This window comes from Megalobrama amblycephala, linkage group LG10 (assembly GCF_018812025.1).
Source record: "Megalobrama amblycephala isolate DHTTF-2021 linkage group LG10, ASM1881202v1, whole genome shotgun sequence".
NCBI lineage: Eukaryota > Metazoa > Chordata > Actinopteri > Cypriniformes > Xenocyprididae > Megalobrama > Megalobrama amblycephala.
Window position 1 is genome coordinate 2,951,301 of NC_063053.1, and position 17,135 is coordinate 2,968,435.

At 35.1% G+C, this 17,135-nt stretch overlaps 1 protein-coding gene and 1 long non-coding RNA gene across 3 annotated transcripts in view; one reads left to right on the top strand and one right to left on the bottom strand.

The window, feature by feature from the left end:
* The window catches only part of ggps1 (geranylgeranyl diphosphate synthase 1), a 30,708-nt gene extending 18,335 nt beyond the window's left edge, over positions 1–12,373 (top strand). For both annotated transcript variants that reach the window (XM_048203958.1, XM_048203959.1), the window contains exon 4: positions 10,634–12,373. In XM_048203958.1, coding sequence (XP_048059915.1) covers positions 10,634–11,458 — 825 coding nt within the window. In that variant the 3' untranslated portion in view covers positions 11,459–12,373. The remainder of the gene's footprint in view (positions 1–10,633) is intronic.
* On the bottom strand, positions 977–14,960 carry LOC125276471. Its single transcript, XR_007186675.1, has 2 exons — positions 14,685–14,960; positions 977–1,412 (listed from the first exon to the last, which is right to left on the bottom strand). It is a non-coding gene; the product is annotated as an uncharacterized LOC125276471 (long non-coding RNA).
* Between the last annotated feature and the right edge of the window lie 2,175 nt (positions 14,961–17,135).

Consider the following 17,135-nt stretch of genomic DNA (forward strand, 5'->3'; position numbering starts at 1 on the left):
AGATATAGCTAATTAACTTGTTTATTTAGACTTGCAAATCAAATGAGTTATTTACTTCACTGTAAACCCTAATAAGAAAATTCAGAAAATGCCAACTTGCTAATTTGCTAACATGTTGACAATAGCATGGTATAGCTCTTACTGAATGAGCACAGCAACTTAAAGCATGCAACCTGCCTGCTCTCAAACCAAACCGCATGCACCACTTGTCACCATGATGGCAGCTCTCCAAAAACCCACATTAACAGAAACTCTTCTAAATTACCATAACAAAACATGAATCACTACTGAATCTCTCTTACCATTAATCTTGCACAAAAAAAAAACATTATATAACACTTAATTTTAGCATTTACTCTCCCTTTCGAGTGCCATGGGCAAAGTAGGCTGGGAAATAGAAATCCCAGAACAGTTTAAGTTAAACTTAAGTTCATCTAAGTGAAAAGAAATTAGTTCATACAACTCAAAACAATGAAACAGTTCAGTTTACTTGAAATATGTCAGTGCTGTGAACTCAAAAGAAAAAAAAGTTAATTTAACTGAACTAATTTATTCAATTTATGTTTGTTCTACTCAAACCATTTAATTATTTTCAGTGTTAGGGTTTACGGTGTAAATAAATATGTGCGACGTTTCATTGTAAGCTCTCATTTTAAAATGAAGAACTTAAGACAAATAGTAGTATTGTAATTTTACAGTTGTACTATTCATCAAAATATTTTTTATTGTAATTGTAATTTTTATTGCTATTTAACAAACTATTTATTTTAAAGTGTAGTAATCTTACAATAGTTATCAGTCATTTTAATGTTTAATATTTTTAATTTAATAATAATTAATAATTTTTATTTTTTTATTTAATTAATAATTTAATTTAATAATTTATTTATTTAAAAAAATAAAAAAAAATTCACCACAAATCATTCTCAGGAAGAAAATATGCATTTGGAATGATGTCGCAGTAACTATTGTAATATTTATTTTCCAAACTATTTATTTAAACTTTTAAGGAACATCAGCTGAAGGTTATTTCAGTAATGGCCCTGTTGTACACAATAACCAGATGATTGTGTGTTAAAGCAGTGTTGTTCAGCTTTCATGTTCAAGTCTTTCCGTTGGTAAGTGCTGACGTCACTGTAATGGTCTGAAGCTGTGGCTATTTCTGTGTCCTCACAATAGCTGTTTTTGAATTTATTTTCAAGGGCTTCTTGCTAATCAAGTGATTACTCATATTTCTGATCGGTCTCCTTGAATCTCACCCTCTCTTCCCTGTGGCTGTAAACTCTTCGTGAACCCGTCAGCGTGTCTGAGCGAACGCAACGCCTCCATGCGCCTCACGTCAGACTCCACCGACGGCTGCCAGTCGCTTCTCATTCAGGATTCAGCTCATGTTACACTGAACAGGTTGAAATCTAAAAATATAAATAACCAATATGAGTGTTATCAGCTCAGGATTCCTTGTGTTCACTGAATAGTGTCACTGTTTCCTCACAAACATTGATTTTCTGACTAAAACCAAATATTGACCGTTTCTTGCTGAGCAGTATTTCTTTAGAGGACTTGTTGCCTCACCCAGTTTCTCGTGTGTGTGTGTGTGTGTGTGTGTGTGTGTGTGTGTGTGTGTGTGTAGAAGGTTCAAAGTAGCAGAAACCCTGTTTTCCTGAGATGTTTTGGGAATGCTGGGTGTTTCTTAAGAGCTTGACCTCAGTTTGTTTAGAAAGCTTTATCTGCCGGATCGATGGGTTCACTGCACTTCGGAGGTCAGAATTTAATCAAACGATTCAATAAAAGTGGGTGATTCTCACAAAAACACGTCCATGTCATTATCCACCCCCGCAAAAAAACAAAATTATATTTTGCATAAAAGAAATGCAACCTATTCTTACAATGTTAATGATGTTGTTGTTTTGCATTGACACTTTTCATGAACATTTAAAAACATTTATTACTTTGTAGTGTGTTGTAGTGTAATTGTCACGAAAATAGTGTTTAAATCTCTGTAAGCCGATTTACTAGAAAACTACCAAGGCTGATTAAGAATTTTTTTTTGCAGGCAGTAAACAAGGATGATGATGTCATCAAAGGATGATGTAATGCTTCTTGAAGGCAGACAAATTCAGTAGTAATCTTTATCTCACTGTCTGTATTCCTTCACGCATCAGAATCAACGCTTGTTCTTACAGATGTCACACTGATATACAGCGAATCCGAGGTGTGTGTGTGTGTGTTTTGCGTGTGATTATGGAAGCTCTGCAGGGGGATCTGACTAAAAGAAGCATGTTTGCAAGATAAATGTCTGATCATCTCTGACGCTGGCCACATGCCCAGCATGCTCTCAGACGCTTCCATTACTGACAGCTATAGTTTACAGTAAGCGTGCTTTTAACTTCCGTGCGAGAGCTTTTCAGAGCAGCTCTTGATACGCACTTGTTAAGGTCAACACTCCGTCTCTGAAATCTTTCATGGCTGTCTTTCTGCTGGCGGTTTTCCTTTCCCTACATTCACCATGTTTGAAGCGGATGCCAGTACTGATGCCCCCTGGTGGTTGTTCTGGTACAGCTGCTTTTGTTGTGTTTCCATGTTGAGTTTTTGTAGTTTTCTAGTTGTTATTTTTGAAAGTAAAGTTCAAGCCTGTCCTAAAAGAAGGTTACTGTAGTGGGCTGGTGAACTTCATCTAAATGCACTTTTGGTCCTGTAGACTTTCAGAAAATCAAGGGCCTTTCACAGCATGTATCACGTGTGTGTGTGTATATGTATATACATCACAGACACACAAACACGGAGATGCACCAATATATTTGGCCGATAGTTTAAAACAGCCGATATATCCTGTCAATCAAAAGAGGGCAGGAAAATTTGAATTTGTGCTTTGTGTAAAGAAAATGTTAACAAAACCAGTTTGATGTTCAATATTAATAGTAATTATATAAATTAATAACATTCAGAAAGTTAAGAAATATTAATTTCATCTTCAGAATTTAGTTAGTGTTATTAATTTGAGTAATGTTTATATTTATAACTGATACCAGTTACTATGAAACAAGTTGATGAAATGGAGAAAAATAAAGTTTTTATTTGCATTTCTTTCAAAATATGATTAAATATAATGAAATTATCATTAATTTAAAAGAAGGTATAAAAGGCAGAACTCCCAAACTATTGATATAGTTATTGGTATATATCACTCTAAATAATCGGCTATCGTATCAGCAGATATCACTCTGAATAATCGGCTATCGGTATCGGCAGATATTACTCTGAATAATCAGCTATCGGTATCGTTGTCGGCAGATATCTCTCTGAATAATCAGCTGTTTTTATCGGCAGATATCACTGAATAATCGGTATCGGCAGATATTACTCTGAATAATGAGCTATCGGTATCGTTATCGGCAGATATCTCTCTGAATAATTAGCTGTTTTTATCGGCAGATATCACTGAATAATCGGTAACGGCAGATATTACTCTAAATCAGCTCTCGGTATCGTTATCGGCAGATATCTCTCTGAATAATTGGCTATTTTTATCGGCAGATATCACTGAATAATCGGCTATCGTATCAGCAGATATCACTCTGAATAATCGGCTATCAGTATCGGCAGATATTACTCTGAATAATCAGCTATCGGTATTGTTATCGGCAGATATCTCACTGAATAATCGGCTATTTTAATCGACAGATATCACTCTGAATAATCAACTATCGGTATTGTTATCGGCAGATATCACTCTGAATAATCGGCTATTTTTATCAGCAGAAATCACTGAATAATCGGCTATCGGTATCGGCAGATATTACTCTGAATAATCAGCTATCGGTATCGTTATCGGCAGATATCTCTCTGAATAATCGGCTATTTTAATCGACAGATATCACTATGAATAATCAACTATCGGTATTGTTATCGGCAGATATCACTCTGAATAATCGGCTATTTTTATTGGCAGAAATCACTGAATAATCGGCTATCGGTATCGGCAGATATTACTCTGAATAATCAGCTATCGGTATCGTTATCGGCAGATATCTCTCTGAATAATCGGCTATTTTTATTGGCAGAAATCACTGAATAATCAGCTATCGGTATTGTTATCGGCAGATATCACTCTGAATAATCGGCTATCGGTATCGGCAGATATTACTCTGAATAATCAACTATCGGTATTGTTATCGGCAGATATCACTCTGAATAATCGGCTATTTTTATTGGCAGATATCACTCTGAATAATCAACTATCGGTATTGTTATCGGCAGATATCTCTCTGAATAATCGGCTATTTTTATTGGCAGAAATCACTGAATAATCGGCTATCGGTATCGGCAGATATTACTCTGAATAATCAGCTATCGGTATCGTTATCGGCAGATATCTCACTGAATAATCGGCTATTTTAATCGACAGATATCACTCTGAATAATCAACTATCGGTATTGTTATCGGCAGATATCACTCTGAATAATCGGCTATTTTTATTGGCAGAAATCACTGAATAATCGGCTATCGGTATCGGCAGATATTACTCTGAATAATCAGCTATCGGTATCGTTATCGGCAGATATCTCTCTGAATAATCGGCTATTTTTATTGGCAGAAATCACTGAATAATCAGCTATCGGTATTGTTATCGGCAGATATCACTCTGAATAATCGGCTATCGGTATCGGCAGATATTACTCTGAATAATCAACTATCGGTATTGTTATCGGCAGATATCACTCTGAATAATCGGCTATTTTTATTGGCAGATATCACTCTGAATAATCAACTATCGGTATTGTTATCGGCAGATATCTCTCTGAATAATCGGCTATTTTTATTGGCAGAAATCACTGAATAATCGGCTATCGGTATCGGCAGATATTACTCTGAATAATCAGCTATCGGTATCGTTATCGGCAGATATCTCTCTGAATAATCGGCTATTTTAATCGACAGATATCACTATGAATAATCAACTATCGGTATTGTTATCGGCAGATATCACTCTGAATAATCGGCTATTTTTATTGGCAGATATCACTCTGAATAATCAACTATCGGTATTGTTATCGGCAGATATCACTCTGAATAATCGGCTATTTTTATCGGCAGATATCACTATGAATAATCAGCTATCGGTATTGTTATCGGCAGATATCACTCTGAATAATCGGCTATCGGTATCGGCAGATATTACTCTGAATAATCAACTATCGGTATTGTTATCGGCAGATATCACTCTGAATAATCGGCTATTTTTATTGGCAGATATCACTCTGAATAATCAACTATCGGTATTGTTATCGGCAGATATCACTCTGAATAATCGGCTATTTTTATCGGCAGATATCACTATGAATAATCAGCTATCGGTATTGTTATCGGCAGATATCACTCTGAATAATCGGCTATCGGTATCGGCAGATATTACTCTGAATAATCAACTATCGGTATTGTTATCGGCAGATATCACTCTGAATAATCGGCTATTTTTATTGGCAGATATCACTCTGAATAATCAACTATCGGTATTGTTATCGGCAGATATCACTCTGAATAATCGGCTATTTTTATTGGCAGATATCACTCTGAATAATCAACTATCGGTATTGTTATCGGCAGATATCACTCTGAATAATCGGCTATTTTTATTGGCAGATATCACTCTGAATAATCAACTATCGGTATTGTTATCGGCAGATATCACTCTGAATAATCGGCTATTTTTATCGGCAGATATCACTATGAATAATCAGCTATCGGTATTGTTATCGGCAGATATCACTCTGAATAATCGGCTATCGGTATCGGCAGATATTACTCTGAATAATCAACTATCGGTATTGTTATCGGCAGATATCACTCTGAATAATCGGCTATTTTTATTGGCAGATATCACTCTGAATAATCAACTATCGGTATTGTTATCGGCAGATATCACTCTGAATAATCGGCTATTTTTATTGGCAGATATCACTCTGAATAATCAACTATCGGTATTGTTATCGGCAGATATCACTCTGAATAATCGGCTATTTTTATTGGCAGATATCACTCTGAATAATCAACTATCGGTATTGTTATCGGCAGATATCACTCTGAATAATCGGCTATTTTTATCGGCAGATATCACTATGAATAATCAGCTATCGGTATTGTTATCGGCAGATATCACTCTGAATAATCGGCTATCGGTATCGGCAGATATTACTCTGAATAATCAACTATCGGTATTGTTATCGGCAGATATCACTCTGAATAATCGGCTATTTTTATTGGCAGATATCACTCTGAATAATCAACTATCGGTATTGTTATCGGCAGATATCACTCTGAATAATCGGCTATTTTTATCGGCAGATATCACTATGAATAATCAGCTATCGGTATTGTTATCGGCAGATATCACTCTGAATAATCGGCTATCGGTATCGGCAGATATTACTCTGAATAATCAACTATCGGTATTGTTATCGGCAGATATCACTCTGAATAATCGGCTATTTTTATTGGCAGATATCACTCTGAATAATCAACTATCGGTATTGTTATCGGCAGATATCACTCTGAATAATCGGCTATTTTTATTGGCAGATATCACTATGAATAATCAGCTATCGGTATCATTATCGGCAGATATCACTCTGAATAATCGGCTATTTTTATCGGCAGATATCACTATGAATAATCAGCTATCGGTATCATTATCGGCAGATATCACTCTGAATAATCGGCTATTTTTAATCGGCAGATATCACTATGAATAATCAGCTATCGGTATTGTTATCAGCAGATATCACTCTGAATAATCGGCTACCGGTAGCGTTATCGGCAGATATCACTCTGAATAATCGGCTATCATATCGGTGGAGAAATTTAGTATTGGTGCATCTCTAATATACATCAAAGTCATAAACACATGAAACGGGTAATCATGCCATAATCATATTTTAAAAATGCATTTATTCAAATTGCTTAGAATCAGCATAAATCTGTTCATCTGCACAGTAATTAGAATTTACTAATTAATTACACCCAGCACTGGCATCACAATATGTTTTAGTTTGATAAATCCACTCTTGTTTTGTAAAGAACTATTCTGTAGTCTATAATGTATTTAATGCAATTACATCAGAACTAATTAATTTACAGTAAATTTAAGGGTAATACCTTGACTTTTTCAAGGGAAAAGTAATTAAATGACTGTAATTAGATTACTTAGTAATTAATTACACCCAGCACTGGCATCAGAATATGTTTATCAGTTTGATAAAACTGCAGTCAAAATGGAAGGAAATTTTATATGCACTTCAAATACATAAATCTTAAATTTAGGCCTAAAAATTTAAGTATACGCAAGTTGCATGGTTTTATTTTGGCTCATGTACTTCTCCAGGTTACAGAAGCACACAGCTGCTGTGATTTACTGCTGGTCTGTTTGGTTAGTCAGTGAAAGCATGTTTGTTTTCCTGTCTGTGTGAACGTATTTGGGGTAACAGGTCAGCTGAGGTCGCGTTCAGACCGCTGACGCAGCACTGCTCGGGTCTCCTCCCGCTCAGGACCCCGAGGACTCGACCCGCCTCGGGCTCCGGTGTCATCGCTGATTACTTTAACAAGTGAATACGTTACCCAGACTCCCCTCTGCTCACCATATGTTCCCTATCAGTGCGCTCATGTGTCTGTTTCAGTGCTGGAGCTGCAGATTCACACATCAAGAACATTAATTAATCTCACTTGCGCTGTATTCCAGACAGAAAACGTAATTATATTCAATTATATAAATTGTATAATTATGACACTTATATTAAGTATATCCTCGCTTGTGCTATATTGTAAAAAGAAAATGAATGTAGATAGTGTGTGTGTGTGTGTATGTACAGCAGCACTAATGTATTTTACATTATATGAATTTAATTACTGATGCATTAAAACAACTTTTAAATTGGTCTACACTGAGATGTTGATATTTATGATTTGATTAAATCTAATAGTATTAAAATGATTAATTATGATTTTAAACTGATTTGCCCAAGTGACAATAATAAATTGTATTTATGAAAATTGCATTATTATATTAAAAATAGGAAAGCTTGGTTTAGATTTAGTGTGCATGTAACACTTTTCATTATATTAATAATAATAATAATAATGATGATTTTAATTAGTTGCATATAAATGGTTATAATTTTGATATTTTAAATTGGCCTATAATTATAGTATGATGTAATATATACAATATTCTAATATTTTAATTGATAAATTAATAGAATTATGCTTTTTTTAATGAATTACTAAATTAAATTATAAAATTTAAATTATAAATTGAAACTTTAAATTGCATGAATGATTTAATTTAAATAAAATTTTGGATCTCTCGTTTCCTATAATAATTAATATATAAATAATAAAATTATTTATAAGTTTACATTCTCAGATGGTCTAAGAGTATTTGTGTGCAACAAAGTTTCTGCAGTTTTAGACATCTATTTAGACATATTAGCATCTTTTACCTATACAGTAATGATCAGTGATGTATTTTCTGCTCGTTGCTCTCAGATTCACTCCCTTTGAAAGTGTTCTGGCATGATGACCTTCACTGAATATCCAGGGATGTTAAAGCTGCATTTCAGACACACCCTGATTGTAAACACTCCTCGTCTAATATAGCGCAGTGTGAGCAGCTGCTGCCCTCTGCAGGCCGTCACCTCCATCACAGTTCATATAAATCTGCACATTTGATATTAACGTCCATCTCTACTGAACTGACCCCAGATGGACTGGTATGTTGATATCAGTCATACCAAAGTATTCTTTGCAGACTTGTTGTTCATGTGTATATTTTGGCATTTCAGATGTTTTAGAACATTAGAAGCAGTTGTTGATTGACAGGTGAGTAGGTCTGTCAATCATTGTTGTCAGAGACAAAGTTATTTGTATAGCGCTTTACACAATACACGCATTGTTTCAAAGTAGCTTTACAGAAAGTTATGATGTATAAATGTTTATATTCTCTTTGTGCCTCACATTTAGCAGAGCTGTGTGATTTTAGTTTATATTTTGTAAAGATACAAGCAATCAGACAGTTGAGATTTGCTATATAGTAGAAATCGCTTTATGTGAGTGAGTATACTGTATGTATGTGTGCAGATAAAGTTGTATATACTTCTATATAAAAAGCTTTGCAATAATTGGTACATTTTGCAATGCATTAAACTGGCAGTTTGTGTAGTGTTGAAGAGAGTGTACTGCAAGTATGTGGATAAAGTTGGATATAATACATATCCAACTTTAAATAGTTGTCAGTTTACACCTCAAATGTAATGTATTTAATTGATAATATAATGATATAACATTTATATAACGAGAATTAATGTGTAAAATACAGTGGAAAAACACTTTCCTTTTATATTAATAAAAATAGCAGTGAGCTGTCATATTAAAATTTGTTTGCTGTTGCATATAAATGTTTTAAATTTTAGATTTTAAATTGTCCTATATTTATTAATACTATGTAGTGATGTAATATTTTAGTTTTAAATTGGATAAATTGTTTTAATTGTTTGTTTTTAATCAGGTAAAATAAATAAAAATATATAAATAAATAAAAATATGATAAATATGATAAATAAATAAATCAGGTTGTTGAAACTTGTGATTAATATAGTATTTATCGTAATATATATTAGGGGTGTAATAATGGTACACAAACATGATGGTTCGGTACGTACCTCGGTGCTGAAGTCACAGTTCAGTTCAGAAAACTAAAAAAAATTGCTACTTTTTTCTTATTTTTTATTGAACAGTGGTTTATTGAACAAATTGTAATTACAAGTAAAGGATAAAAAAAAAAAATCTCAGCTAATGCTGTAAGCTATATAGTTGCACATTACTATAAAATTAAAGGTTACAATTAATAACAGAGCCTAAACTATTATTTTCAGATATAATAATCAGCACTCGAATAAAAAAAAAAAACATGTAAATTGCCCATAAGACAGGTTTTGCATTAACTTCTAAATCTAATTATAAAGATAATTTTCTACTCCACTTAAATATAATATTTTATACATTTATAACTCGTTTTCATGACAAATTTTTAAATGTATATTAAGACTTTACTAACAACTAAAGTAAATATAATGAGTTAATATATTGCATATATTTAGTGAAATGCACCCCTCTAGAGTTAATTTCTCTAGTAAACTAACATGCTGTAAACACTAAATGACTTGCCTGAGGTGAATGTAATGCTACGTGAGATTTTATTCTCAAGCTGTTTTATTGATTTCTTTCTGCAGTTGAAACACTAGTTGAGAGATTACACTTAAACGTATCTATGCATAGATCGTCTGTTCTTCTCCTGTGCTGTTGTGGCGGTTAGCAAACAGCATTGCATTACCGTGCGCGCCCCCTTCTGGATTGGAGTGCGAATCCCCTGTGACTGACTGTATTCGTCGTCTGACTGTATGAACCGAACTGTGACGTCCGTACCGTGACAGTTCAGGACAAATATATATATATTATCATCCAGCTCTGAATATGGTTTGAGTGATTGGATTATTTCGGACTCTATTTATACATGTAAAACACCTTTAGACTGAATATTAGTGTTCTGATTTTAATATTAAGGTTCTATTTTTGAATCCCCAGGTCATTATTGAGGTGACGGAGATGCTGCACAATGCCAGTCTGCTGATCGACGATATTGAAGACAGCTCCAAGCTGCGGCGCGGTTTTCCGGTGGCCCACAGCATCTACGGTGTGCCGTCGGTCATCAACTCCGCCAACTACGTCTACTTCCTTGGCCTGGAGAAGGTGTTGATGTTGGAGCACCCCGAGGCCGTGCGCGTCTTCACCCGCCAGCTGCTGGAGCTGCACCGCGGACAGGGCCTGGACATCCACTGGCGGGACACGTACACCTGCCCGAGCGAGGCCGAGTACCGGGCCATGGTGCTTCAGAAAACCGGCGGGCTTTTCGGCCTCGCCGTGGGACTCATGCAGCTCTTCTCTGACTGGAAACGAGATCTCAAGCCGCTTTTGGACACTTTGGGCCTTTTCTTCCAGATACGTGACGACTACGCCAACCTGAATTCGAAAGAGTACAGCGCCAACAAGAGCTTCTGCGAAGACCTGACGGAAGGGAAGTTCTCTTTCCCCACCATTCACGCCATCTGGTCCCGTCCCGAGAGCACGCAAGTGCAGAATATCCTGCGCCAGCGCACGGAGAACGTGGATATTAAACGCTACTGCGTCGACTACCTGGAGAAGGTGGGCTCCTTCGCTTACACCCGTCAGACGCTGAGGGATCTGGAAGTGGAGGCCTACCGGCTCATCGCAGATCTCGGAGGGAATCCGGAACTCGAGGCTTTAATGGAGCATCTGAGCCGCATGTATAAAGAGCCCGAGGGCGGAGCTTCTGCTGGCCAATCAAAAGAGCTAGGGGGCGGAGCTGCAGCCGGCCAAACAAAACAATGATCCGCGTTAATCTCGTCTGCACACTGTGAACAGACTGTTCAAACTGTTATTTTTTTCTGCACAGCAAATTGCCTTCAGTCCAAGTTCTCTCGTTTTGTCTCATATTTCAAGCAGTTGTACTGGCGTATAAAGTGTAAAAAGAAAGTTTACTGGCCTCTTATCAGAAATGCTGCTCATTTCAGCATGAATGACATTTAAACAATCACTGTTATTTCACCTCAAAATCAAAACAAATACATTGTTTTGCTTTTAAGAAAATGAAGCCAATTTAAATGGACCATTTATTCATTTATTTTTTGGCATTGTCACAATTATTTATTTTTTTCATGGCAATATTTTAATAATAATAATAAACTTTATTATTATTACTACATTTAAACATCTGTTGTACTGCCTCTAATAAAATTTATTTAAATCAGTAAATAGTATATTTTACTGTAATAGAGTAAAAAATTAAGTGAAAACAAACATACAAATAAGAGCTGATTGCGATACGCCCGTCATCAGGTTTGTTGTATTCGGTGCTGTGGACAGTAACGAGGCCTTACGTTCACGTGTGGAAGCTTTAACACTCCTGGATGAAGTTCATGTCTTTTTTACATTTGAGCAGCTTTTGGTTTTTGTGACTGATGTTGATGACGGTGAGAATTAAAGATGGATCTGTCACTTTTGATGCTCGAGTACCTCTGAAATAGTGAATTGGGATGATATCTCAGTGTTTGATGTATGAAAGGTCACTGGTTTTTACATTTAAACATGTGTGCATTTTATCAGACTCGTATAGCTGAGGTCAATCCTTTGAGGGAACACTCCTGTGAATAAACACTTTGATACACTACAGTCTCTTGCAAGTGTGTATTGTGCTGTTGTTTTTCTCATGAAGTGGAAAAGCATAAAGATTTCATGTGATTTTAAGAGTAATTGTCATCTTGTGTTTACTGGTCGGACAGTTATTTTGGGTAAAAGGTTGCTGTTCCTAATTTTACTAATTACAATACTAATTTTGCAAGTCAGTTGCATTGTCATTGATCATTTATATCTGATCTTTCCTCTTATGAAATGACCGAGCAGAATCTCAACACTTGGTGGCGCAATAGAGACACAAAAGCAACAGCTAGAATTACACTCGAATAGAGCAGGGCAGCGAGTTATTTCATAAATAAACTTACATTTCTGCAATAAAATTCACTTATTAACCTCATTATGGTTATTATGCTGGTTCTAATGTTCGTGGTCCATCTTTGCTGTGCCATTTCAGCAGGTTTTATAAGTGTTGAAACTGGAATGAAAACTACAACTTTAAATGTGAATGTGCTGAAAATGAATTAATGGTGTACTTAGAAATGCTATAATTAAATCACAAAAATATAAACATAGAAAGAGTGACATTTTTCTCTTTCCATTTGTATTTTGTACACTTAAATAGGTCTTTTTTTTTTCAAACTCTAAATGTATGCATCATCTTTCATGTTAAAATCAAACAGTAATTAGGCTATAAAGACAATTACAACTGCATAAATAATGCTAAGAGATAAAATATTACAATTTTGAATATAGAAATATGTAATGGAGAAAAAAAAATTATGAAACTAAAACCGCCAGTAGGTGACGCCAAGTTGTGTCTTAATGAGCGAGTCATTCATTATACGATTCATTCAGTAAAGGCCCGTCCACACCAATGAACAATAACAGTCTGTTTATAAGATCACTCGCTGCGGTTTCAAAGTGTGTACAACATGTTTTCGCTGTAATTGTTGCAATTACATGCCTTTAACCAGCAGATGTCCTCAGCATGCTATGTTTCATGTGAATAGCTAGTGTAATCAATCTAATCTAATATTTAGCTGACGAAGTCAATATAGTGGATCAAAAACAACACCTAGACTTTTTCACTGCAACTTCAAAAGAAGCAAGACAATGTCGTCAAAACTAGCGCTGGATATCTGAGGTAAGTTTGCTAGCCTGGCATAATGATCTCCTTGTATGGAGTTAATATTGTGCCATAATTAAACAAACAAATCCAGCATTTTGTAAACAAACACGGGAGACTAGCGTAAATTGACTCATAGCAAAGTGTCTTACAGTCGTAACAGACAGGTGTGCGTATGTATGCACTAGATTTGGTATTTGTTCAAAGGTTACATGCCATTTGTAGGATGGTTTGTATTTATTTGTGAAATATGATGTAGGCTCATTTATTTATATTTGTAAAACACAATACATACATTTGTTACTCCTCTGCAATTTCGATCAAACTGATCTTTGTATTTGCACATCACTTTGTTTGTTTGCGAGTCGAGTTTTCCTTTGCAAAGCAGATCGTGTTTATTTGCGAAATGCTGGATTTGTTTGTTTAATTATGGCACAATATTAACTCCATATCCTCTACGTTAACAATTCTCACCATTTATTTCAATGTTATGACCGATTGTTTTCCATATATCCATTTTCTTTAAAGTATCATTGAAAAGGGGGATTTGTCTGGACTTCGGCAATTAACTTCTCCAAAACATTGCCCTTAAATTACAATGGATTCTGATTGGCTGTCAGTGTTTTATCGTTCAACAGCTGAAAAAAAAATAGCTCTGAAAGTGATCCCAACAATATCGTTTCTCTATATTGTTATAAACAATAAACAATAAACAATTCTCTAAATTGTAATTTTATAACTATATATTTATCGTTACCTTGGAGACGCGCATCGGTTCGTTTTAATTATTTTATTTAGGCTATTTATTTCTTTTGCACAGTAGTTTGTAATTTGAGGGCAATGGGTTTTTTTTTTTTTTTTTGGTGGCATTTTGTCACAAAAAAACTTTAAGAAAAAAACAAATAAAAAAATAAATAAAGCGTGTAATATATAGGCCTAAATAAAATAAAGCAAAATATTACCATTTAGGCTACATGCAACATTTACACATGCAACAACGGCTGCCTTGTCTTGTCGTTAAAGTTGCATATTTACATATATGAATAATCATTTGAAGCCTATTGTGTTTTATACCGAGCTAAAATAGCCTGTATTTGACCAAAAATCCAGAATCGTGATCAAGATGACTAGATCGCTTAATGTTTATATGATTGTCAATGAATGACGGGTTGGCTTTAATAATATTTTCCCAATAAATAGGCAAGAATTATCCACGTGTCAAATGGCGCGTGAAGACATCATTATTTACTGACTTTGGAAGCGTTCAGAGATTCGTGTTTAGATGATGAAACTCACCTGAAAAACATCCTGCTTCTGCATGAGTTCAGCCTCTTCTCATCAACACACTAAAAACGAAATATTATAATTAAAAACTATACATTTTTCATGAAAAATCCCGATGTTTGAGGGATTGATGTGGCGTTTGTTAGCATCCGGATGAGTGAAAGACTCGCTGCACCTGCAGATGTTCAGCTTGACGAGGTGATTGATCAATTTGAAGATCAATTTACCCAAATATTGTCCCAACTATGTCCCAATACAGGCCTTATGACCGCCACTACATATAAAATTACAAGTTAACATCTTTAGAAATAGCCTACACCCAACAACTGTCTAACCCAGCTAACAAATCTGTAATGTTGTCAGAACATTTTCTCTCAACGTAATGAGAACGTTGAAGTAAAAACATTGTGAAATATTGATGTTATAAGAAAGTTCTAAAAATGTTATTTTTATTTTAAGAACCTTTATCTTAAAGGATTAGTTCACTTTCAAATTAAAATTTCCTGATAATTTACTCACCCCCATGTCATCCAAGATGTTTATGTCTTTCTTTCTTCAGTCGAAAAGAAATGAAGGTTTTTGATGAAAACATTCCAGGATTATTCTCCTTATAGTGGACTTCACTGGCCTCCAAATGGTTGAAATTAGTTTCATTGCAGCTTCAAAGCGTTCTAAACGATCCCAAGTGAGGAATAAGGGTCTTATCTAGAGAAACCATTGCTCATTTTCTAAAAAAGTTTATACATTTTAACCATAAATGCTCTCTTCTTCTTCTCTATTAGAATTCCAGCAATGTAAACGCTGCTAAGTGTATTACTGCCCTCCACAGGTCAAAGTTTGAACTAAATTGTCATATACAATATTCTAGTGCAAGTATATAACAATTAGTTCAAACTTTGACCTGTGGAGGGCAGTAATACAGAAGAAGAAGAGAGCTAGTTCAAGATGAGCATTTATGGTTAAAATGTATAGAATTTTAAAAAAAATTTTTAGAAAAGTGAGTGATGGTTTCTCTAGATCAGACTCTTATTCCTCGTCTGGGATCATGTAGAGCTCTTTGAAGCTGCACTGAAACTGACATTTGGACCCCAGTGAAGTCCACTATATGGAGAAAAATCCTGGAATGTTTTCCTCAAAAACCTTAATTTCTTTTCGACTGAAGAAAGAAAGACATGAACATCTTGGATGACATGGGGGTGAGTAAATCATCAGGAAATTTTAATTTGAAAGTGAACTAATCCTTTAAGATTATACGAACTTTACAAATGTGTGAAAGTTATGTGCGTCCTGTTATCAGTGTAGTGAAGCCTACGCTCAAGTATTAAGTAGTAGTAGTAGTTTCTTACATCAAAAACCACCTAATTAATAACATTAAAGTGCGGGCGGGCTTTAGCATATCATTAACTATTACCGCTCTATAGGGTGCGTTTCCCGAACAACGGTGTAACTATAGTACGATGCATCGTTGAACAAATCAACTAGCTAGTCAGTTTCCCGAAACCGTATTGTCGCAAACTTGCCGTTCAGCCCTGAAGATGATGAACGGGAACATGGTTTGTGTAACATTAGCAACACATGTTGATAACGTAGTCAAGCAAAAGGCTAATTAATTAAATTTATGTTGTAAAAATTGTGCTGTGTTCATCTCAGGAAGTTGACCGAGTGGATCACTGAGCTCGTGCGAGTGAGTGGAGGCGGAGCTAATTAGCATATTCATAGATCCGAGTGTTCTAAATTAAGCAAGGGTGTAGAGTTACATTCAAGCTATTTTAAGGCATTACATTTTTTCACAGGAAAAATAAAACATTAAATATGTCATTTTGGTAATCAAAGATGTTTTAAGGGATAAAATTATTGACTATAGAGGAACAGGGAAGTCTTTGTCTTTCCTCATACAGTTCTTCATTTTATATTTAATGTACTTTCAATGCATTTTTAAATGTTAGAATTTTAAAACATCCCAGGATTCGTTTGGAATGAATTATGGGATTATATAATCTTGACTCCAGATGGTGGCATTAAACCGAAATGATCTGCATTAAGAGAACATGTGCTGTCAAACCAGCTCAGAATAGTTTCGGACAAGCTTAGTTCTCATCTCTCTATCCATTCACTAAAAGCACTGAGAATAACATGCAGAAACAGACAGATGAATGATTTCACTCAGGCAGAGCAGAGAGAAATGAAGATGATGGACATCTTTTTACTTCACAGATGATTCAGGGAATACCAGAGAAGATATGAAAAAACAACCTGCCATATCTCATTTCAGTTAAGAATAATTTTTGACGCCATGTGGAGAGAAACGATGAGAAAGTTTCACATCAAGAAGTAAAAAAAAAAAAAAATCAGCGCACAGTATGAATGAGCTCACTGCTGATCTGGATGCACTGATGCATTAAACATGAAACAAACCACATTACAACATTTGATTTTGGCTCTATAACCCCATATTACCTCCTG